This window comes from Pholis gunnellus (assembly GCF_910591455.1).
Source record: "Pholis gunnellus genome assembly, chromosome: 10".
In the NCBI taxonomy this organism is placed as follows: domain Eukaryota; kingdom Metazoa; phylum Chordata; class Actinopteri; order Perciformes; family Pholidae; genus Pholis; species Pholis gunnellus.
Window position 1 is genome coordinate 7572185 of NC_136537.1, and position 24882 is coordinate 7597066.

Genomic DNA, 24882 nt, shown 5'->3' on the forward strand with positions numbered 1-24882 from the left:
AATAAACAGGAACTGCGCTCCACGCGCACATCGTTCCACAGCCAGACCCACTGGACCAGCACTCCGACTCACTTCCGGTTCGACTGGCTGTAACCCTTTCCTATCCGCAGCTCCGCTTCCAGAGGCGGAGGTTCAGGTATCTGCGCCGTCATTGGCCAAGACGCGCCGTCACTGCGCCTCAGTTGCTCTGTGAGTGGCGGTGGAGGCTGTCAGTCAAAGCCAGGCTGCTGCCGAGGCTCCAGAGAGAGGGAGATGTCAGAGGCTGAGCTGCTCCCTTCCTTCAGTAGCACTAGTGGGGTTCAGCAGCCAGCATGGCCACAGCTGCCTCCAGCCCCTACACCCTGCTCAGCTCCAGCCCCATGATCCACCCGGACAGCCAGGCCATGCAGCCTGCTAGCCCCTACAGGGGACACCAGAAGCTCCTCCAGGGTGACTACCTGCACAGCATCCAGGGGAACGGACACCCCCTCGGGCACCAGTGGGCGAGCAGTCTGTCGGAGGGCAGCCCCTGGTCGGCCTCCATGGAGCAGCAGGACGTGAAACCGGGCCGAGAGGACCTGCAGCTCGGCATCATCCATCACCGCTCCCCGCACGTAGCGCATCACTCCCCTCATCACAACAACCACGGCAACCACCCGGGAGCCTGGGGAACCCCGGTGTCCCACAACTCCTCCATCACAAGCGGGCAGCAGATCAACATTTACGCGCAGGCGGGCTTCACGGTCAACGGCATGCTGGACCACGGTGGCCTCACGCCGCCACCCAACCCGCAGGGCCAAGGCATGCACCCGGGCCTCAGGGACACACTCAGCCCCGAGCACAGCGACCTCGGCGGGCACCACTGCCACGACCACTCCGACGAGGAGACGCCGACTTCGGACGAGCTGGAGCTCTTTGCCAAGCTGTTCAAGCAGCGGAGAATCAAGCTGGGCTTTACGCAGGCGGACGTGGGTCTGGCTCTGGGCACGCTCTACGGTAACGTCTTTTCCCAGACCACCATCTGCAGGTTCGAGGCTCTGCAGCTGAGCTTTAAAAACATGTGCAAACTAAAGCCGCTGCTGAACAAGTGGCTGGAGGAGGCGGACTCGACCACGGGCAGCGCCAGCAGCATAGACAAGATAGCGGCTCAGGGGAGGAAGAGGAAGAAGCGGACGTCCATCGAGGTGAGCGTGAAGGGGGTTCTGGAGACGCACTTCCTCAAGTGTCCCAAACCGGCCGCGCCGGAGATCACCTCGCTGGCGGACTCGCTGCAGCTGGAGAAGGAGGTGGTGCGCGTGTGGTTCTGCAACCGGAGGCAGAAGGAGAAGCGCATGACGCCGCCGGGAGAGCTGCCGCACGAGGGACCCTATTCTCACGGCGGGAGCGCGGGGGACGCCTCCTCGTGCCACGATCTCTGACCGAAAGCACCGGGAGGGAACCCCCCCGGCACGGACTCTCGAGCGCAGGGGCGCGCGCGGTGGCACCTCCAAGCCGTCCCGGCGCAGACTCCCCCAGCACTGAACCACAACAACAATAACAGAGATACCTGTTCAGCCTTCGTCATTTTCTGACTCTCACGAGGGGCATTATTCTACAGCGGCATATCAGACGTCAACATTTTCAGATCACCTTCGGAGCCCGCCAAATTGTTTTCTACATCACGGATATAAATACAAAAATGTGCCTAATAACCTGCCAGCGCCTTTGGTTTGTGTCACGATTTCTCATCTGCTCGGTAATAATGATAGGTTGGGACTGCCGCTTTGTTTTTTTTGTTGGGGGGGGGGCTTTTTTTCTGGTGGATCAGCGGACTGAAACAAACAATAATATCACTTTTCATAATTGATTTGTTGCAGCACCGGAGGCCGTTTTACAGTCCACCTCATGCTTCCCTCGGGCTCACACAGACGCTTTAGCTCTCACCATATTTACACTCATTGTTTTTGTAACACACTCGTAGCTCTGTAATTATTTTTTTCCGCATATGCAAATATAGGCCCTCATTCCAGTCGTAGAGGTATTGCTACCAACATAATAGCACTTGGAGGTTTTTATTATTCCTTTTTTTTTTATTGAATTCCTCCCTTATGGCCTGTAGCTCACGACGCCACACACACACACAGTCACAGCTATTTATAAAATGCATTTATATCTGATTTCAATCATCTTCGACCATATACACTGTGTGGACTCTGAAGCAGAGCCGAGAATAGAAAAGAGGGGTTGACGACGCTATACACCTGCCTATAATTTTATTGTACGTTCAGTATCAAATTTTTATAATCTTAAATACTCCTGTTATTGGTTTATTTCTTAAGTATTTTTTTGAATATTGTACAGTTTTATATATTACCCTTTTGAAGTCATTAATTTAAACAAATGCTCTTAGTTATTCATGCACTTAATTAGCAATGTAAAAAAAATACACACACAATATTTTCAGTAAGATTGAACTGTTTCTGCGGTTTTATTCCAAATTTCGATGACAGCTCAAGTAATTATTTATTTTCAGTATAAAGCTTGTATTATGTTTTGAAATAAACTATGTATGTTGTAATAAACAATTTCTTGCTACAACTGTTCACTGTCCAAAACAGAATTTAACTTCTGGTGAATTCATCTTTAGAAGTATAATTATACAAAAGTTTTGATTATTATTATTATCATTTATTTAAATAGTGAAAGCACTAATTCAAATGTAATTCATTGTGTTTATTCAACATGTCTTTAAAAATGTTACCCAATTTGAGGATGGGTTCAATTTAAAATTGTGTCTAATTTTGATTATAAAGAGAATATTATGCCCCAATTATGTATGTGTACAACTGTGCGTGAGCAGCATAACCTTCACTTAGCCTCAATGTCATGTCAAAGGGCAACTTTTTCCCAGTCTCTGGTGTCACTAGCAGCTGTAAAATATCCAGTGGTTCAGCAGGACCTTCGCCTCTACGGATCAAGCAAACTGAGTCGCTTTCTCCAGCAGTTCCACCGAAATGTTATTGTCCGGGCCCTCTGCCCTCCTCAATCAGACATGCGTGATTTATCGCCTGGGCCGCTGGGCCTGACAGCAAAACACAATGACACGCACACACACACACACACACACACACACACACACACACACACACACACACACACACACACACACACACACACACACATACTCAGACACCGACAATCAGAAGCAGATGAATCTCATTTCAAAGACTACGGCTGCGTATAATTGGCCATGCAAGGGCAAAATAGAGCTATATTCCTTTAAAATATAAAAAAGTCATAATGGCTAAAAATAATTTAGGGGTGGTTTTTGGTAATAAGTAGGCCTATAGATGCAACGTGCTTAAATGATTCAAAAACAGAGCTGGAGAGGGAGAGTGAAGGAGAGAGGAGAAGAGGAGAGGCGGAAGGGTGCTAGGCCTTGCCTTGAAATGGAGAGCCTGACTGGAATACTAATGCATCTGAATTTATGCATCTCCTCAGTCTGCAGCCCTGAGTGAGAGGGGGGGGGGGGAGACAGAGAGAGAGAGAGAGAGAGAGAGAGAGAGAGAGGGGAACGGGAGAGGGAGGGGAAAAGGGTGTGAGGGTGGAGGTGAAAGGGGGCGGTTATGTAGAAGAAGAGAAAAGTAAAACCGAGGCTGATTGATTCCATCCATCTATTTTAGTTCGAAATAATCCCTGATTTCTGGGAGGGGGGGGGGGGGGGGGGGGGGGGGGGGGGGGGGGAGAGCAGCCGAGCAAACATGCAAAGCGAGCCAAGGTCCAGAGCAGCACTGCAGTATCCTTGAGCCTCTTCCACCTCGCACGGCCTCGGTGTGTGAGGATGCTTAAACACCTTCACATGGCTCCTTCCAGATGCGTCTCTTAAAGAGTAACGGACACCTGCACGTAAATAAGTTACCAGGGGGGAAATGATTGACTGTGGAAAATGTGCAACGGACAGCAAGGTGCAGGATGAAAAAGCGCTTCTCGGAGGTATATGAAACGAAGAACTTCCGGTTGTGATTCCTCCAAGAATGCTGGAGACTCTCGGGCAGACGGCTGAGCCTCTGAATCCGATCCTGAGTGAGAGCGGACTGATCATCAGACGGGACAGCAACAACAGGGAGGCAGCAGTATAGTGACTTGTGCAGTAGCAGTCTGAGCGGCTTGTTTACTAGGAGAGGCGGGGGGGGGGGGGGGGGGGGGGGGGGTAATGGCCTCGGCTGACTCGCGTGCACCTTCTTCAATAATTGCATCTCATCTCAAAGCTTCTGTTCTCTTTGAATTATTTCCGTATCCACGTTTCAAAGACTTTGGTTGAAAGTTAACAAGTCACAAAGTGTAAAAAAAAGACAAAACAAAATTCCTCTAAATAAATTGTTTTCCAAGGCTTTCATTAATAGTGTTATTTCCCCCCCCCCCCCCCCTCCTCCCCTCTCCCCGAGGTTTTTAAAAGAAAGTATCTGAAGGTCAACAACGTGAATAAAACGCGCTATCATTAAACGGGAGTAACTTTACAGCAGGGTGGCACAAATTCACCGAGAAAGAAGGAAGAGGAAAAGTTTTTTGCGAGTCGCTGATGTAGTGTTTGCACTAAAACTGGCATGCGGGGGGGGGGGGGGGGGGGGGGGTCAAATGGAGGACATTCGACAGCACATTCATCTTTAATTGGAGAGGGGGGGAAAGCAGAGGGCTGCAGTCTAGATGTCGCACAGAGAACACAGACAGCAACCCACATGAGAGGATTCCTACATGGGAATAATGAATGTCGGCTGCTGCTCGGCCACATGGTCGTGTGACTGTTGGACTGAAACGGCCGACTCCACATCGCTCCCCCCCCCCCCCCCTCTCCCAAGTCTCTCCTCCACCATGAACTTATTGTAAGGCCTTACATGTATTCTCACACCTCTTCTGTCAGGCCACTGCTGGTCTGATCTTAAAGCGCTCGTTCCCGAAGCTTTCCCTTAAAATAAAGTTATGTCGACACGTGAACCTTCATAATCTGCATACTTTATATTAGTTGTGATGCCTTCAACCCCAGTGATTCTCAAGAAAAAAAGCAGAGTAGAGGAATTTAGATGTTCTTATTCTGAATTACTGTCTTTAAACAGAAAAACAAAATGCACAATTAAACATTTATAAATCACATCATTTACAAGAAAAGCAAACAAACAAAGTAACTCACTGTATATTATATCCAAACAAATGAAAGTTAGAAAACTATTTTTCTTTTAAAATAGATATATTAAATTTAGTAATAAAGCTCATAATGCTAATAAAAAGTAAAGTTGTCTCTTACTTGAGATGAGTGTGTTAAATTATTTCTAAACTAAGGATTCCCCAAAGTATTACCTTGTGGCGACCAAACTCCCTCATGAAAATGGTGATTTTAAGAAAACAAAAGTTTCCGTACGTCAGTAGAGCAGCACGGTGTTTATATGTGTTATAAAAATGAATGACAGAAGTGAATCAGACACACGGGGCTCTGCTGTTACGGACACATACGGCTGATGTATAATACAGGACGTCCCGATAAAGAACACCAGCTCTCAAAAAGTATGTCCCTGACTGCAGAGCATCACCAGAGCATCACCTTCCAATAGGGATTCTGTGGTTAAGCAAATTGTTAAGCAATATCCATAATACGCTTTAAGTTTTGGAAGCACAAATGTTGACATTTTCATACCACAAACCGCATGTTTTGAACACATTTTTTCATCAATGCTCTACACACTTGTTGCAAGGGGGGGGGGGGGGCATCTCCACACTGATTCATCACATTTTCAGTGTATGTGTGCTCACAGTTGCCCCCCTTTGATAACGCAAGCCGCCGCGCTGGAACAAACAAACAGCCAAACTACTGCCGGCCACCGACTTCAAAGTGAATATATGACCAAACTTGATCACTGATCAGTGGAGGGGAGAGGAGCTCTGCAGGTATACGCCAGTGGATTAGAGGACACAATCAATTGCAGAGTAACTGAGAGCCAAGGAGAGAAGAAGAAGGAGGAGGAGGGGGGGGTGGGGGGGGGGGGGGGGGGGGTCGAAGAAGAAGAAGAAGAAGAAGAAGAAGATGGAAGAAGAATATGCAATATGACTAATCGCATAACCTAAAATCAATTTCACATCCTCAGTTCTGGCATCCCTTGACAGGGGGCCGGGCAGCTTCAGCTACAGTTATTAGGGTGGGGGTGGGATACATACAGTACAGCCAGCCAAGGGGATCCCACTGTGGAAGTGTGTCATCGTGAATAGAAGGGGGAAAAAAGCAGGTTCTTTGTCTAAAATTCTACTATCTTAAAAGTGGTCTTCCTCACCCCTTAAGATCAGTGCAGGCTCTCAGAAACCTCCATTTTTTTTTTTTTTTATGTTCAGTCACTGGCAATTAATTGTTTAAAAAAAAAGAAATGGTGCCAGTAGAACAGCTGCCTCTGTGATCTCATTGTTCTTCTCTGGTGAGGCTGTGGCATTCATGTCTTTGCAATTACTCTGACAATTAAAACCATATTAAGGTTGCGCGGGATGATAGCTCCATTAAGGAACAAGCGAACTCCGAGTGACATCCACACTTTATTTTGAAACCGCACAACTTTGATGTCTGAGGTGGTGGCAAGTGGCTGCACACCCGCAGTCAGGAGGCCTTATTTGAAGAAAAAAAACAGAGAGAGCAAGCGCTGTTGTTTAGAACGGTAGCTCTCATCATCCCACTTACCCTGCCGGCATGCCCATTAAACACACACACACACACACACACACACACACACACACACACACACACACACACACACACACACACACACACACACACACACACACACACACACACACACACGTGTGGTGTATGCGAGAGGCCTGTTTATGACACTGAGAGAGTAAATCACTGTGTCTGATATCTTCATTGAAGACAGAGGGCTGATCACTGCTCGTCCTGCTTGTTCCACATTAACTCATTATCACACACGCTCACTCCATTAATTCTCCTGCTTTTATTAGCAGCAAGAGTGGAGACAGACATGCACACACACGCACACACGCACACACACACACACACACACACACACACAGAGTGGGCCGGTGACGAGCGCTGCATCCACCTCATCTGACAGCTAATGGCTTCATTAGGAGCAGCGTGTTAATTGGCCGACTTTGGGGAGACGCTCGTTAATGAGGATAAATAGATTCACACCTGAGCGGGGGCGCTACCCAGCCACAGCGGCACTGTGGGAACTCTGCATGGCGAGCAAACGTATGACCGCGGCCCCCTTTATTGCATTATTATTATTATTATTGTGGAGTATGAGTGGACTTGACGGACCCCTGTCCCCTCCCTAGCAGCCTGAACACAGTTGTGTTTTCCTTGCCAGGCAGACTTATTAGCCGAGTGGTTGATTAGCACCAGGAGGCCAAAACAAAGAGCAGTATGTCAAAACAATTAGCCCCACTGTTTACCTCTCAGCTCCCAGGCTGACTGCTAAATGCATCTAATCCAGGAGAGAGAGGGAGGGAGAGGGAGAGAGAGAGAGGGGGAGAGAGAGAGAAGGACATGGAGTCGACTCAGACAGTTGCAGACTAAAGGACAACAGCTGGTCCATAGGCCTCTCTCTGTGTGTGTGTGTGTGTTTGTGATGGGAGCAGTCCTCGCCTCAATCCATCTGCTCTCCTGCCTAGATCTCCATCCTCTGCTGTCTGGTCATGACAGCTCTGAAACACACACACACACACACACACACACACACACACACACACACACACACACACACACACACACACACACACACACACACACACACACACACACACACACACACACACACACACACACACACACACACACTCTCTCTCTCTCTCTCTCTCTCTCACACACACACACTCTATTCTCTTTACACACCACTGGTTAGAGGAGCTCACACTCTCGGGGGAGCAGGGGGTTGGACAGACAAAATGGAAGCGGGCGAGGCCGATCATTTACATAAGAGTAGGACACAGAGACCCACTGAGGGACGCTGTGTGTTCGAGGGCCACGGTACCGTCCCGAGTGCTGGACTGTGTTACCACCTAGTGGCGGCTGACGCGCTCTGCAGCTCATTCATGTTTATTTCTGGGAGGACACAAAGGGGAATGAAGCTGCTGGGGAGGAGGGCCTTCATTTTAAAGAGTTTGTTGACATAAATGACCAGAAACATTTTTTTTTTTGTCAGCACTCCTCCGATCCAACTACGTGCACTGTGAAAGTGATCACTTTTCATGAATTATTACTAAACTCTGCAGATGCCCTGTGATGGGTGAAGCGTTTTATCCTCTTTTAGCTCGTTGTTTTGGTTTTACAGCCCACAACTTAAGCGTTTTGGTTATCATTAGGATTTTATGGATACTCTATATATCTTTTTGATTATTCTGTGAGAAAAAGCCAATTAATTAAGAAAATAATCGACATCGCTTTATTATTCTAGTATGTAACTAAATAGTCTTTCTTGAGCAGCAACACATGAAGTTCGAAAAACCTCAAAAATATATTCGCAGCTGAACAATTAGCGCTTAGCTTTCATTTATCAAACTCCGCATGGCGTGGCTAACGTTACCTGTAGTGGACGAGGACGGACGGCTGCTCGACAAACCGTCAACGTAATCAGCATCTACTGGAGTAAAATGTAACCACACTTTGGATCTTTTTCTTCTCTCTGCCAAGTACTGATCCGGAGTCTATATGTCTAAATGTGCGTGTGTGTGTGTGTGTGTCAGAGTAAAGCACAAAGAGACAGAGAGGAGGTTTGAGGAGATCTCACTCCGTAACTACCTAGAGTAGAGATACCAGAACCACTAACCCCGGACCTTATCGATACTCCGGGTTTTTTACTAATTTAGAACCGTTTCCCGTTTAGAACCGAGTTTCGGGGGAGCATTTCTAGTTTTGGTTGATTCTCAAGGCTCTCATCCAGTTAAAACTGGTCTGATAAACAGACTGTGTGCTACCTGACCAGCACCAAATGGCCGACGAATTTAACGACTATAGTGTTAGTTCTGCAACTAAGAGACAGATATTTTCTTCAGAGGTCGACAGAGACCAAAACAGAGCTAAAAGGAGAGCGTATACTTGCCGGAGGGCCAGAAACACGACCCCAAATGAACCCCGATGTTGCTCCGGATCTGCTGGATGTGTAAATAGTTAGCCGTTTGCTAACACATTCAACATATGACCTTAATAAAAGGGATAATATGATAATGACGCGTTTACATCTTGTTCCACTTCCATTAATTCATCATTGTTTCCAGATATCCGTCTATTACATTTCTGCAGCCAGCCCAACACAGAAGTCACACAAACTCTTTGGCAGCAAGAAGTTCACATGAAACGTGTTCAGTGGAGTCTGTGGATTATCGAGAGCAAGAGCACCGTCTTTGGAGACCGATCTAAGAAAAACTAAACCGTGCTTTAAGGAGCAGACATTACTCAATCGCATTCTTACAAAGGACAAGATGAAATGTTGAGCATAAAACGCTCTTATTTCATTCAATACATTCACTAACTCACTACTCTGATGCAGTAGCTGATGGTGGCTAATGTTAGCAAACCAGTGGAATTTAATTTAGTAGAAATTCAAGGTACTTGCACTTGAGAATTTCCATTTAATGCAACTTTATACTTCTACTGTACTACTAAAAGGCAAATATTGTACTTGTTGTGCCACATTTATCTTTAGTTACTTTTCAGATTATAATCTTTCATACCCTTCCTGTCCAGTGAAAACTATGCATCAATTCTGATATTAAAATAAGATTTATTTCTAAAAACTGAAGGATGAAGTGTTCCATTATTTGTTAAGAAAATTGTCTCGACTTCTTAAGCTAAATAAAATCTTGTATGAAGCCTCTTGGATCAGCTGGAAAATGCATCTTAGCAAAGCTGAAAACTCATGAAAAGTTAACTTTTTAGATATTTGTTGTTCTCAGGACGACGACGCAGCAAAACGTATGACGATTTTACAGAATATGATGCATTGTTGTCGATTAAACTAGCCAACAGTATATAAAGGATGCAATTTACACATTAATACAGCAGTAATATTCATGCAGAAACATTATATATATATAAAAAAAATAGTAAAACGCTGACGGGGAACATTTTACTGCACACCTTCTGATGCTTTAAGTACATTTAGCTGATACTACTTTCATACTTTTACTGAAGTAAAAGGGTTAGAATGCAGAACTTTTACTTTAGTTGTATTTCCATAATCTGAATACTTCATCACTGTGTGTAACTCACATCACTGAGTCAGTCTTCTCTCCTCGTGTTAAACTAAGCTTCAGCATGTCGCAGATAAACGTCTCAATTGTTTTATCCAAAAGGTAGAACAAGAAGAGAACACACTTCTCCACCCAAACATTCATGGAAATCAATGTGTCATCCTGTAATTTCCACTTGTGAACACAATGTTCGGCAAAAGTTTGAGCAATCTTGCCGTTATACATTGATTATCGGCTCTCTTCTTCTTAGAGTTCGTCCCTTTTTAATGTCTGGCAAGTGGCCCGACGTCTGCAACAGAAGAAACCAGCTCAGGCCTGGGTGCATGTCAATAATGATCTTTAATGTCAATATATACAGAACTTGAAAGAAAAATAGAATCTTAAAAATCAAATGAAATAAATACAATATCATACAATTTCCACAATGTCTTTTTGAAGAGATATCCATGGAATCTTTTTTTGTTTTCTTTTTAATTCAGCCTCTGGTTCGACGGGGTGCGTCCCGCCCCCCCCAGAGAAATCCCTACAGCTCCCCCACATGCTCCTCATCATCTATATATATTTATATCTATTTTTTTTTTGCAAACTAGAATTTCTGTTATTGTTACATCGTTCCACCTTCAAACTCTAGACGTTAACATCTGCAGCTTTTTTTTTTTTCTCTTCTCTTTTGATACACTGCTAGCATCACACAGTAACAGGAGTCAGACGGCAAACTTTGAAGGGAAAAGAAATACACGTTCCGTCCACACATGCATTCATGGAACAAAAGTGCTGGCGGACGATTTTGATCCCGAGGAGACTTTCTACTTTGTGTCATTCTTTTTAAAGAGAGGAAACAGTCTTGCGATGTCCCTCAGTCCACATCGTCCTGCCAGCACTCTCACACACACAAACCATTAACTGCACTTTGAAGGAAAGAAGTTTAGGACAGCGACAAGACGACAAGGGAAGGAGACAGAACCGAGGAGGACAGCAGAGCGCAGATGAAGAGCAGAGTGAGGGAGTATGGGGCACAGTTTACCAAAAGCAGCTCGGAATCAGCCAATCACAGTGAAGGAGCACATCAGCTGGTGTGTTTCTTCCCCACGCGAGGAAGGGAGAATGAAAGGCGAGGAGGGCAAGTGCATATGAAAGCTGTGGAAATAAATACAAGTCTGTCTCCCCAGCAGTAACAGATATGTGAGTCTCTCCTCTTCCTCCTCAGCTGACTTCTTCACAATGCAACCTCGTCCAGTGTGAGTGTGCATGTGTGTGTGTGTGTGTGTGTGTGTGCGAGCACATGTCGGGTGCGCCAAATAAATAGATTTAAAAAAAAAAGGGAGACAGTAGGTCTGACTGGCCAGGACTTCGGTCTGTGTGTGTTTGCGTATGACAGTCCGACTGAGCGTGAGGTCAAAACTGGAGGGCGAGCGACGTGTGTGTGTGTGTGTGTGGGTGTGTGTGTGTGTCTACATGTCAGTTGAGGTGAGTTTCTTCATGCTGCGTCTCTGGGCTAGACTGGACGCCGCCACGGGCTCCAACACCGGCTGAGTCGTCTTCTGGCTCAGGGCTGAATAGGTTGCAGCCATGGCTCCCTGGAAAACAACAACATAAACACGCGGTTTTAACTTTTAAATAGATACAAAGAACCCGGCTTTGACACGCTTCTGTTACCGCTTGCGCTGCGAGTTTGCATTCTTACATTCCGGTGCAGGTCAGGAGATCGGAGTTTCGGAAGTTTTGGTATCGAGTTTGTGATGCTCGTTTCAACATGATAATACCATAGACTGTGAATAAGAAGTGGACGTAGCGGATGTCAGCCATTGGTTTGTGGATCGCTGTTTTGAAGCCTTGAGATTGGCATTTCATGAACTGAAAACTCACTGTGAAAGGGTTAAAGTTGTAAGACGAAAAGACGGACAACACCGTGGTGGCGACCTGTCAATAACAAGGTAGCCACGTCCTAAAGCATTCCCTGCTTTATGGTCGAATTGACTCTAAATGGACCATAGTTTACTAAATGAGCATCATGCTGTATTGAAGAAGACTTGAAACTAGTGATTGAGACCATAAACTCAATGTTTACAATAAATCAAGAGAGAAGTAGGTTTCTCATAGACTTCTATACAATCAAACTTCTTTTGCAACCAGAGGAGTCGCCCCCCCGCTGGCCTTTAGAAATAATGCAAGTTTAAAAGCACCTCCACATTGGCTTAACTTTTTAAAACCAGATGTTGCCCGCCTGATGACAACTCCGTTAATTTAGAAAAACATCTGTATACATCCCCTCAACAAAAGAAGCAGAGCCATTCTTCCATCGTGCTGACTCAACGTTGTATTGCGCTACATTGGTTTATCTCGTCCCGCCCACTTATCCAGAGATGAATCAGACGCGCGGTGTCATCTGAAAATGTGCAGAACGGAGAGCAGCACATAGACCCAACACTGGGCTTTCAACATCTGTAGGTTCATCTTAAAAACCCAGCTACAGTGACTCATGCTCATGCAACCACAACGTCCTCGGGTACACACACACACACACACACATCAGTGTGCCTCTGCAGTTGATAGAAAAGAGTCTGGAACATCCAACTCTGACAAGAGAAAATGCCAAATTGAGAATTCAAGGACGGGACTTGTTCAAGCCAACAAAGAGGCCTGCAGTCACGCAAATAACCTGGGAGGATGGCTGCGGAGTGTGCAGCGAGGCCGTTCAATACAAAACTATTCGTCAGACCTTGAATCGCATGCGCTAGAGAGGAGCAGAGCAAAAAATAGATCTGTGACAGCAGTGGGATTCATGACTAAGAGCAGGATGACGAGTCCACAGTCAGCAACACCAAAAATGGCAAAATTGTGCACGGTCTCCGTCGTGCCAACAGAAAGGTAAACATTTGATGCGGCCGTGAATCTATCGAACCGTCCGCCCTGCTTGATGATGATTGTGCGGTCTGCTGGTGGCGGGGCGTCAGTGACGCTGGAAATATATCAATAGATCTGAACGCACCATGACCAGGAGCGTCCCTTAATGGTGCAATGTCAAAACAACATGCATTCAAATCGCTCCATAGTCATGACAGTGACCTAATGCTGCCGGCCCTCACAGTCACCAGACCTCAGAAATGTGAGGTGGAGGAACAGGTCGTTCACTGCACGAATCCTCCTTGTAGCGTGGAGAAAAAAAAAAAGGTTTACATGGTATTACATGGATAAACATCCATAGTTATGTTGTCACCAAGGAGGAGATTTGTAGGCCATTCGCTGAGGGTCAAAAGGACTGCGAGGCTTGATGTTGTTAAAGTGGTGTTAAGAGAGAACCGAGACACAAAGAGACGCTCTCAATGCCCTGTTGGTCTTTGCTCAGACCCTCACCGACGACCACAGGCTTTGGGTTGCATCTGAAAGAGCGGCATCACAGATGAGAGGCAGATTCCTTCTGCAGGAGGGCTGGCCTCTCTCTCCCCGTCTCTACATACAGCCGCTCGAGACAACCTCTCTCTGTAGGGGGGGTGATGGAGCGATAGAGAGACTGCACCACTCGTGAGATCTCGCAGGAGGGAGGTGATGGAGAGAAGGGTGACCTGCTCTGTTGCGCTGTTTTTACTGTGGAAAGTTTCTGATCACTTCCAGTTCACGGTTTGTGATGTACGCTTATGTTTTGATGTTGGAAGCTCCTTTTCTTTAAAAAACAAACAGATTTACTTTCTTTATCCTATTCGTCCCATCATTCCTAAACTTGATGATGGAGTGCTCTCACGACTCAAATCATTTGAGCCCCAAACGCGTTGTGTCAAAAATACGACCCGATGGATTAGGTATTACCCATCAGGCCAACACATCTGAGATCCCAACTTTGAGATACCACTAGCCTTTAAGTTTCTTTAACGGGAGGATAGAGAGAGAGAGATATATATATATATATATATATATATATATATATATATATATATATATATATATATGTGCCCACCTTGACGAGATGCGGTGCGTCGTGGCGTGTGAGCTGGAAATGTGGAAGCGTGTCTCTGCAGGTGATCCAGGAATGCTTCAGGACCTGCTCTGCTGTGTATCGCTGGTGAGGGTCCACATGGAGCATATGGGACAGCAGGTCCTGGAACGCACAGAGAACATCCAGTCTTAAAAAGTATACGTGGGACCAAAACAGTGAGATTTTATTTTTTAATTGATCGATAAACACACAATGCGTCTCAGCCATTTAAACGTGCATGAGAAAAAGATGCTGTCTTTGATGTTCACTTGTCTGTTTTACAACAGAGCTTTGAGTCATGATTTATCACTCCGCACAATCACAGAGTGAATCCAAATAGGATCAAATCTACATAGAACAGCCAAATTAGGGGTTTTGTAGCACATTCCCACTGAGCAGAGTGCTTTACAGACATGAGAGGAAACAAAATCATTGATACGAGACTTTAATATGCTTTAAAGTCACCGCGCCAATGCAAATTAGCTTCAGAGACACACCGCCTCATCGCGTACCTTTGAGGTGTCCGACACCGTGTCCCAGTTGCCACCGGTCAAAGAGAACTTTCCGGATCCTATCCGGAGGAGAATCTCCTCCGGCGTGTCGTTGGGCCCGTTAGCAAACGGCGTGTACCTGACGGGAGGTTAAACAACAAGCCGTAAGGAAACTGCAGCTTTGTGGGGATTAAACACAGCACGACTACAACTATTTGAAATTTGCAACTGAAAAAAAAGAAAAAAAAAAAAGAAAAAAGTTTAGAAAGTAATAACATTCACAGCACAAGCAAAGGATCAGTCTTACCCTGCCAGCATGGTATACAGTAGAACTCCGAGGCTCCATATATCACAGGCTGCATCATAACCTTGCCGCATTAGTACCTGGAGCAACCCAAACAAAGGCAAACCGTTAGGGACTCATATTGACAACGTCTTTGAAGCTGCTCTTCCCTCACACTTCATACCCTCTCATCTATGTAGCCTCTCTTTCTGGTATCAAGTCTTATATTCCCTCAAGCGTCGTTTCTCACCTCTGGCGCCACAAAGTTGGCGGTGTAACAGGGGGTGAGGAGCAGGCCGTTGCCCCCCCGAAGCTGCTTGGCGAATCCAAAGTCACAGATCCGGATGGAGTCGGGGTTTCCCGAGTCATCCATGTATAGGATGTTACTGGGCTTCAGGTCTCGGTGCACCACCTGGGGAAAAGGGGAGGAGAGGGAAACCGTTAAGAGGAGCAGATACCAAACTCTCACTTGTGCTCTCGTGTGTGTGTGTGTGTGTGTGTGTGTGTGTGTGTGTGCACGGATGCGTCCGCTCACCCCTTGGCAGTGGAGGTAGTCAACAGTCTTGGTGATGGTGTAGAGCACAGCACTGGCCTCTCTCTCAGAGAAAAACTTCTGCCTGAGGATCTTGTCCAGCAGCTCCCCTCCCTTCATCAGCTCCGTCACCAGGTAGACATACCTGCCCTCGTCATACACCTGAGACACACACACACACACACACACACACACACACACACACACACACACACACACACACACACACACACACACACACACACACACACGGTCAGTACGGTGGGAAACTAATAACTGTTAGATTGGGAAACACTCGCGAGCTTAGGTTATACTGACGTCTTTCAGAGTGATGATGTTGGGATGCTGTCCGTATCGCATCAGGATTTCGATCTCTTCAGAGGGGTCCCTCTTACTTTTGTCTATAATCTGAGACACATGGAAACAATAAAGATATGAGCAGTTAGTCAAATTAGAGAGCCTACTGGCTGAATAGGAAAATAAAAGGAATTTAGAAATCTAAAACTAGCTGAGAGAACAGCAACGTGGCTTCAGCTTTGCTGCCCTCTGCTGCTGTGATGGCAACACTAACCACAACAGGCACGCTTAATCAATTTCATACAGTCTTGAGGTTCAGAAGCTTTTATGAACCCACATTCTACAGACACCAATATATGAATATCATGCAATTCACACTACAGTCATTTAATTTACTTAAAATCGGCTTAAAATTGCAGTTTAGTTCTTTTTTTTATCTCAATAAAAACATACACAGGTACTCAAGAGGTGCCTCGATGCAACTATTGATACTGAACATGACTCATAACGCATCGGTGGCCCGAGTGTCGGAGGAGCGGGATCCTTACTGAAAGGTCACCGGTTTAGCTGCTCATGCGAGGCTGCTCAGCAGCCAACCATAGTGCGATTTCATCAGGTAACTCTCAGGAGTAACTGTGGCGGAGCGGCGCTTAGTGGATTTAAAAAAAAAAGGAAGCGGCTCACTACCTTCACAGCATAGTCCATGGCAGAGACTCGGTGTACACAGCGTTTACAGATGGAGTAGGAGCCGACCCCTATGTCCTCCTGCAGCTCGTAAAGATCGGAGAACTTGGTCGAGCCCCCGTGCATCTGGAGGGAACAAGACTTGAACCGTTACGCTACATTCTTTAAACATCCGAATAAATGAACCATAAACTTGGGTGTCGTGTGCTCCTCTAACGGCTATTGGCTTCAACTCTCTGGTTCACGAATAAAAGCCAGAGTGGAACTTGTAGCAGTGATGTTATTACGTGCTCAGCAGTCAAACTGTCGTCGCATATTTACCACCACTGTTGTGTTCGGCTCCCTGTTCACACATCACGTGGGAGGACAAACGAGTGCGAGTGTGTGGTGTAAGCGCTGCAGTGGAACCATGACATAAGAGTTTCATGTCTGCCATCATGTCCTTAATCTAGACCCTAAATCCACATTTAAAGTTTGCAGTGAACATTGTGAGCGAAGGCAGCCGGCAGAGGCAAGAAATGAAGTGTGTTAGCACCCCGAGAAGAGTTAAATTGCTAAAGTGCAGCGACTGAGCGTCACACAAAAGCCAAAGACTAAAACAATACCTGCGTGTGACCTTCATGCATGCAGGTTAATATGCGCATAATTAACCTGTGTAAATTGTGATGGGAGGACATTTGCAAAGTAAAGACGCTGTGTGTTCACCTGAACGATAGGGAGTATGCTGAGCAGCGGGGAGCTCTTGTTCTCATCCATCGGGTTTGGAGCAACAAAACTGAAGCCTTTGAAGAGCTGGTGGGCGTTAGCACTGGGAGGGATACCTGGGGAGTCTAGATGTACAAAAGACAACTCATAATATATATGGTCATATGAACATACACACACACACACACACCTGCTAAAATTTGGAGCTATTTCTTGTAGTCAGTGCTCAGTTGCAGTTTCCATGGCTGCAGGAGTTGCTGTTGTGTTTAAGCTGAGAAGCGTGTGTGTGTGTGTGTGTGTGTGTGTGTGTGTGTGTGTGTGTGTGTGTGTGTGTGTGTGTGTGTGTGTGTGTGTGTGTGTGTGTGTGTGTGTGTGTGTGTGTGTGTGTGTGTGTGTGTGTGTGTGTGTGTGTGTGTGTGTGTGTGTGTGTGTGTGTGTGTGTGTGTGTCGGTGTGAATTTACCTTTAGGCGTTTTAGCGGTGAACTCTGGGTCAAAGCAGAACGTGTCATCTGGTTTACCTGCCGCAGGCTTGAACGGGGGCTGGAGCTCTCTCCTGTACAGTGTCTGCAGGTGATCCAATCGCACAAACACACACACACGCACACACGCAGAAAACACATATAAGACTTGTTAGAAATTAAACCCCACCACAGGCTGTTTTGCCAAGGAGACCACTTCCCAGATTAACCCGCTCCCATCCCGCTCTATTCAGCCCGGTCCAGCCAATAGCATCCTGCAGGCTCTTAAAGACTCACACAGCGCTATTAGCGCACACACAGTGAGAACTGGCCCTCTGCCCAGACACGCACACACACACACAGAAAAACATAGCTGGCGTGGCCAAGACTGATGGCCAGAACTCACCAAGCCAACCGTTTGTTAGGTGTGAAGCCTCAACAGAAGCTGGAGAGTTACATGTGTGTGTGTGTGTGTGTGTGTGTGTGTGTGTGTATGAGAGAGAGGAATTAGAAGGCTGTGTGTGTGTGTGTGTGCTCACATTCCAGTCGATGGTGGAAAAGAAAGCGTGGCGTTTGATCTCCTCCACTCCGTCGGGCCCGGCCCCTAAAGACACAGATCGCTCTGGTTCAGTTAACCTGGCAGGGCACTTTTTATTGTTTGCAAAGGATCAACAACACGTTCACACGTTTTTTTTCTTTTCTTCCTCTCAGCATGTGATTCAAGCGGGTGCTAACAAGCTCAAGCGAGTGGCGCAATGTGAGGAACGACATAGACACACGACACACACACACACACACAAACACACACGGTATTTTATTTAGTTTCAACAGGTCTACGCACTCACTGGTGCACCTCACCTAGCCTGTTAGCAGGGTTACGTTTAAACAGCATTCTCAGCAAACTCTGGGCTTCCAAACTCAGGAACTGGGGCATTCCCAACTTCGCTCTGGAGGGGGCAGAGAGGAGCAGAGAGAGCGACAGGTGGATATGGACACAAAGATAAGCTAGGGGAGATCATTTCTTGCTCAACTTTCTCAGTCATGCAGCCGCCCAGCGACTCACTTGAGAATCATGTTCATGGTCTCATTTCGGTCTTTCCCTTGGAACGGTAACGTCCCCGTTAGCATCTCAAACTGCAATGAAAGAAAAGGGAATACCATCAACAGGTTTTTTCTTTTTTTCTTTTTCCAGTCAATATTGATGAAAGCAGCGCGTTTCTGTACCATAAGCACTCCCAGAGACCACCAGTCGGCGCTCTGTGTGTGTCCTCTCCTGTTGACCACCTCAGGGGCCATATACTCCACCGTACCACAGAAGGAATACGCCTTCTTATCAGCATCTACTGACTCTTTACTCAAGCCAAAGTCTGCGCGACGGCAAAGCAAAAATGGTGAGACACACAGCCGGACGGACGGCCACATCCAGTCTTTATACCGTGCAGAGCTTTTATTCTTTTAGGTGTCGGCAAAAGATGAGGAAAGTCAGAATCTATTCTCAGTAAAGACACATTTAACATGAAACAGTGTAATTACAGGCTAATAACTAGATTAGACTCTTCAATTACTCTTTTGATTTTAAAAATACATTTTTACAATTAGGCTTTGAGTCAGAAACATACCTGTTAACTTTATGTGTCCAGCTTCATCAAGTAAGATGCTGAAAGACAAGAAACAGGTTTCCCGTGGAGGTGAGCTTCAAACAGCATTACAACATGTCTTACAGTCATCTCATGCCTTAAAAAAATCACTTGGAGGTGTTGGGAAATCTTTCTCTTATATTCTTAAGCTCTGGGGGTTTGAAATGGACTGCTAGTGGTGAGGAATAACAGGTTGGAGGACTCCGTTTAAAGCCACATTGTACACATCCAGTCACAGATGGTGAAACTACTCAGGCAGCAATGTGTGAGTTGGTTTGGGTCAGTGTGACAATAGATGTTTAGTGACGTTATGGGGAGGGTCGCGTGTCAAGTACAGGAAAACACTGCAACACATTCAATTAATGAACGCATATGATTGTTATTATCTGTAAGTGATGGAAAAACAAATGTTCCTTGAATTTGGCCCTTTTTTCCCTCACTATATCTGGTATGAAATCTGTTAAACGCCTTATGCCGTGTCTGTGTTTTTATACATACAGCATATGTACATTCTGCTGTAGCATCATCTCCTCTTCGTGGCGCGAGACAAATCATTTTGCTTTTAGGTCTTTGAGAAGTGCACAGTTCAGCCACTATTTCGTTATAGTAAATACGGACAAAGATGTTCTGTGTTAATCACAGTAATGTATGTATGTAGTTTACATGTTAAAGACAAACATCTGTGGTTTTGTACAGTGGGGGGAGGGTTGGAGTGTGAGGGGTCAAAGGTCTAGGACTCTTACTTCTCTGGCTTGAGATCTCTGTAAACTATGCCCAGGCTGTGCAGGTGGTCGAGGGCCAGGGCCAGCTCTGCAAGGTAGAATTTCACATCTTCCTCTGTAAACATAACCTGATAAGAACTGGACAAATTTACTCTCTGAACTAAGGAGAGAAGAGATATTCAGCAGCAAAGAAAAAAAAAAAAAAAAAAAAAAAGACAACTTCAATATCAAGCTTCAGTGACCACAAACAGAGAAAGCAGAGTGTTATTATTGTCACAATATCAACATTTCAAGGAGGTTACACAACTCAGCGAGCTGTTGGTTTGACATTTGCCGGCAGCGATCGCTTTGGCTCCGAGGCTGGCTTTCAACACAAGGTCTATCTGGAGGACAATCACGCCTTGAGCGCATTTGAAAAAAAAGGGCTGATTTGAGCCTCGAACTGACAAACGACAATCTCAAGGCAAAGTAAGGTTCCAGCAAAAGCTCTCGTGTTTCCGCAAAGTTGCAATTTGAATAAAAAGCAAACGGAGAACACGAGAGACAAATGACTTGGCCGTGCGTATGCTCTTATGAAATGAATAATTTTTTTTTTGGCATACCAAATTTGCACCGGTTCCATTTGTAGCTGTCAGCTTAACAATTCCACGGGCTTTTTAGAATAACGTTGTGGCGTACGTAGTTCTGATTTTCACAAACATGTTTAAAACATTAGGGATCTCAAAAAAAAAAGACCATTAAATACGAGAATGACAAGGACATGCTGTACTTTTCAGAAACAGCTCCAAATACACTTCAAGTATAATGAGATGTTGGGCAACACAACGTCAGCTTACCTCTTTGGATAAGCGAGTGAATACATCCCCTCCCCTGAGAAAGTCCAGTATTAAATACAGTTTCCCTTCTGTCTGAAAGGCTGGGAGACAGAAGGGAGAAAGTCAATTAATGACGGTGACAGAATAAAAGTAGATATTAGCCTGATCCTTTATCTTATATAAACTTAACTAATCAGGACTCATTACTGTTCAATATCTGTGTTATAACTCAAACTATTCTGATAAATAATGTTTCTGGCTGGAACATGAAGATGCACATAAGCAGCTTATCCCTACCTGTAGTACTGGGATGTAATCTGTAGGATTTATATATAAACGCCTGCGCACTATTGTGAAAAGAGTTTCTCTTACCGTAGTGCAGCTTCACTATGAAGGGATGATTGACTTCCACTAAAATGTCTCTTTCCATCTTAGTGCGAACTCTGTCCCTGACTGTAGAGACAAAACAGACGGGGGGACAGTGAGGGAGAGAGATTCAGCACTGAGGGACACAACGCTGTGGGCGACTCGGGTGGATCCGGACCGAAAACAAAGTTGCTTTACCTTTCAAAGATGCCTTTTTTAGAACTTTCATTGCATATAACTGACCCGCATCTGGACCCAAGAGCTTCCTGACAAGAAACACCTGAGGAGAAAAAAAAAAGGGGGGGGGGGGGGGGGGGGGGGGGGAATTGAGAAAGATAAAAATAAACCGGTGGAAAACATTTGATTTGTCGGCTCCGTTTCCTCACCTTGCCGAAGGAGCCCTGGCCGAGGACTTTGAGCAGTTCAAACTGAGATGGATCGGCTTTCTCGCAGCCCTCTTTCACATGGTGGGTGATGGGAATCTCCTCGTACGTCTCTTCGTCCTACACAAAAACAGCATCGGTATGAGCGCAATTTAAAAAAAAGCACTGCAGGTCTGTCACCCTATACGCTCCCCGAGACCATCGCTATACTTACACAGTGTGAGAAAGACTCTCCCTCCTCCATGGGCTCGTCCATGATCTCATGTCCGTTGACCTGCAGCGAAAGCAAAAGACCTCATCAGAGTCGGCAACAGCGAGCACCTTCCACGAAGCTTGCTCATCCTTGTTGTTTTTAGCTGAGCGGGGCTGTGAGTGCAGCTGCCTGCTCGCCCACATGTATGACGGAGGACTCAACAGATGAAATCCGTGAGTCACATGCAATAACAGCGCACTTTCACTTTTGATAACTCACGCTCTTTATTTGTTGTCAAACGGTATGGAGTACATACCCTGAGCCCGTCCAGCTGTCCAGCGCTCATCCTGTCCCTATAAAGCCCCTTATTATTAGCATTCTAGTTTAATCCCCAGCCAGGGCAAAAAACAACATGTCTGACTGGCTCTGAGAGTCGGATGTTTGCTGGGGCCGCAGCCAGCATTCAGCCTCTTCAGGACAAACTGGGGCCTCGCTCTTTCAGGGCTTCGGGGCTGATGGTGGTGGCAACATGCTTGTTACTTTTTTTCTTTTAAAAGACCACAGTTGGACATTTAGGAGCCTGATTAGTGCCTGTTTGTTTAAATAGACATTTACTGTGATATTGTCAGTAGAGGAATGTCAGATAATCCAGCAACCGCAAGTAAAATCGGACAATTAAACTGACCGCTGTAACGTTAACCAGGTCTGCACATTTCAATTCTGTGCCAAAGCTCAGCACTGCATGATGTATTCAGTCCAGTGTGTTTGTGTGTTGAATTCCATCAAGCCTCTGAAGAGAGGGGGGGAGGGGGGGGGGGGTGGATGAGTCATAGCGCTACGCAAGCCCACTCAGTGGGTGGAGCCACCACCAACATACACTCACGTACATCCACAGAACAGAGGCCAGCAAACCACTTTACAAATATCTATGGCACACTGTGGAATGACGCCATCCACGTACACATTCAGTCACGCGGTGTACTCTTCAAAAGCAAAGAGATGTCGCGCGGACAGAAATGTCAAGACGTAAGCCTCGGTGCAGCTCTGAAGCCAGGGCAGTGCTCGTGTCATAATTCACACATACATTTTCACTCCCACCTTTGGCTGTGGCTCATAGCGCGGCCTACACTTGCAGCACAAGCGGGCGAGCCTTTTTTTCAGCCATTTGAAAAGATGCCCGACAGACCCACACACACACACACAAATACACATACACACATACACACAATGTCATCTCGCAGTCACCGGTACCGGCGCACAATCCTTTTGATTGCATATCAACTTCAAAATCAGAACTGATAAGAAGTGCTTTAAACAATCAGCGTGACCACTAGCCCAGCATAAGTGGATACGCGTATTGTTTACTATGTTGCTTCTGTTATCTCGGCAGATCTTAAACCATGATTAAAGTGCTTACGTGTGGCGAGAGATGAAACACTTTAAAGTTTAGCTCAACGGAGAATGGACGAGGTCAGAAATGGATGTTGCAATAGCTTTCTGCCGGCTCTACAAACAGCCACACAGACAGTTTGGACTGTAGCTGCGAAAGACTGCAAAGAATCCCAGAGACGGAGAGGTTTAGGACGTCAGGTTGGCTTAGCTGCACATGAAGAGACACCTCACCGTGGGGCCCGTACAGAGGCGACCTGAACCTTTCCACAGTTGTCACAACACAGCATTTAGAGGAGTCTTTGAAAGGTATCATTGGTTTCACTGAAAAGGCTCTGAAGGTGATGAGTTAGCTCATGTTTAAGACAACGGTTTAAGAGTTTCCTGTTGTTATGAACCTGGTGGACAGAACATGAAGCGGGAACGTTTAATCACAGCTTCACTTCGCTAATGCAGTTAATACACGTTAATGTACCGTCTGCTATGTGTTGATGAACAGCTTTTTAAAAACAGGAAATGAGTTTTTACGTAGTTTATAAAACGAGAGTTAAAACTAACAGCCGCATCACTGATTCACTTGTGCTTGCTGCCAGCCCTGGCTGACCACACTTAACCCCCCTAGTGTTACACTTTGAATACATGTAACGTTGCTGAAATGTTCTTTAGCCGTATAGATACATAGAAACACTTCACCAGCTCTTCAGTAACACGACCGGTGGAGGCTGAATAACAACACTTGTCTCCAAGTTTCAAGCCTGCAAGCTGTCAGCTAGCAGGCTAGCTACATGCTAACGCTACATACGCTAAGCTAGCTAGGAGGCAAAACTCCTCTTGAGAAGTGTAAATAACAACACAAGCTAGGAGGAGGTCACGCGCCACACGATCGAGAGCCCGTCACCTGTACGGGACAACGAGCGGCTGCGAAAGCCCGGACGGGCAGCTATCGAACTAATAAACCCGACCGGAGCAACAACAATAAACATCTAACCAGCTGTTAGCATTAGCTAGCGTGTTAGCATGCATCACGGTGCGCTGCATGTCGTGACGCGAATTTAAGCTCTACCCAGCCTAGCAGGGCAAGCTAACTTAACGGGACGGCACAAACCAAAACAATGAAGTAAATGAGTATTCAACGCACGCATTTGTCAACTCACCTCGCTACAAACGCTGTTTACCTCCATCTTGTGCCAGGTTTCCTCTCGAGGTCTAAGGCATCGTAGTCCACCTAGACCCCCGCTCCACGTTGCATGTCTTCCCCTCCGTGGAAGTCCGGCTATTCTGCTTTGGTGACCAGATCCTAGCCGTGTGGCAGCAGACCGCTGTCGGGATTGGGATGTGGGGGGGTCGCCGCGGGGGGATAGTTGGGATAGTTGATGCTGATGACTGGACCATACGCTTGCCGAGAGCACCGCTACCCTGCCATGGATGCGAATATGGCGGCTATCGTGGTACCTGGTCGTCAGTGAATGAGAGTTTATTGACGTATTGATGACGCAATTCAGTTAAGGATTTCCCCCCGTCCAAACCGAAGCGACGGATCTGGAAATAGAGAGGCGGGAGAGAGGACGTGGTGGTGGTGTGGGGGGACTTGATGCCGTGCGACATGCTGCGTGTGAAACACATGCGTCCTGGTGATGGACCATTTGCTTGCGACTGAAATAGTCACAAAGGAGTTTAGTTTATGGCTGACGCAGGGTAAAATTAGGGGGCACAACAGACACCTCTTGTGGTGAGCCATAAATCCTAGCCTCCG

The 24882-nt window shown here is 46.2% G+C and overlaps 2 protein-coding genes across 3 annotated transcripts; one reads left to right on the forward strand and one right to left on the reverse strand.

Annotated features, from left to right (window-relative positions):
* Positions 1-311: 311 nt before the first annotated feature.
* LOC306702462 (POU domain, class 3, transcription factor 4-like) lies at positions 312-1397 on the forward strand (the record flags this gene model as incomplete). The annotated part of the gene is made up of 1 exon (XM_079168093.1): positions 312-1397. One exon carries the CDS (start codon positions 312-314, stop codon positions 1395-1397), a length of 1086 nt encoding a protein of 361 aa, XP_079024219.1.
* Positions 1398-10529: 9132 nt separating this feature from the next.
* Positions 10530-24563, reverse strand: rps6kal (ribosomal protein S6 kinase a, like). 2 transcript variants are annotated; one of them, XM_079167316.1, is made up of 22 exons: positions 24284-24563; positions 21762-21821; positions 21551-21667; positions 21363-21444; positions 21171-21251; positions 20820-20899; positions 20005-20111; positions 19244-19281; positions 18849-18991; positions 18688-18758; positions 18483-18571; positions 18164-18228; positions 17628-17730; positions 17166-17290; positions 16464-16586; positions 15798-15887; positions 15483-15641; positions 15198-15359; positions 14972-15048; positions 14686-14803; positions 14156-14296; positions 10530-11780 (listed from the first exon to the last, which is right to left on the reverse strand). In XM_079167316.1, exons 1-22 carry the CDS (start codon positions 24308-24310, stop codon positions 11655-11657), a joined length of 2184 nt encoding a protein of 727 aa, XP_079023442.1. In that variant the 5' UTR covers positions 24311-24563; the 3' UTR covers positions 10530-11654. The 2 variants fall into 2 exon arrangements, with proteins under 2 accessions (XP_079023442.1, XP_079023441.1); XM_079167315.1 differs by lacking the exon at positions 24284-24563 and adding an exon at positions 22057-22523.
* Positions 24564-24882: the final 319 nt, after the last annotated feature.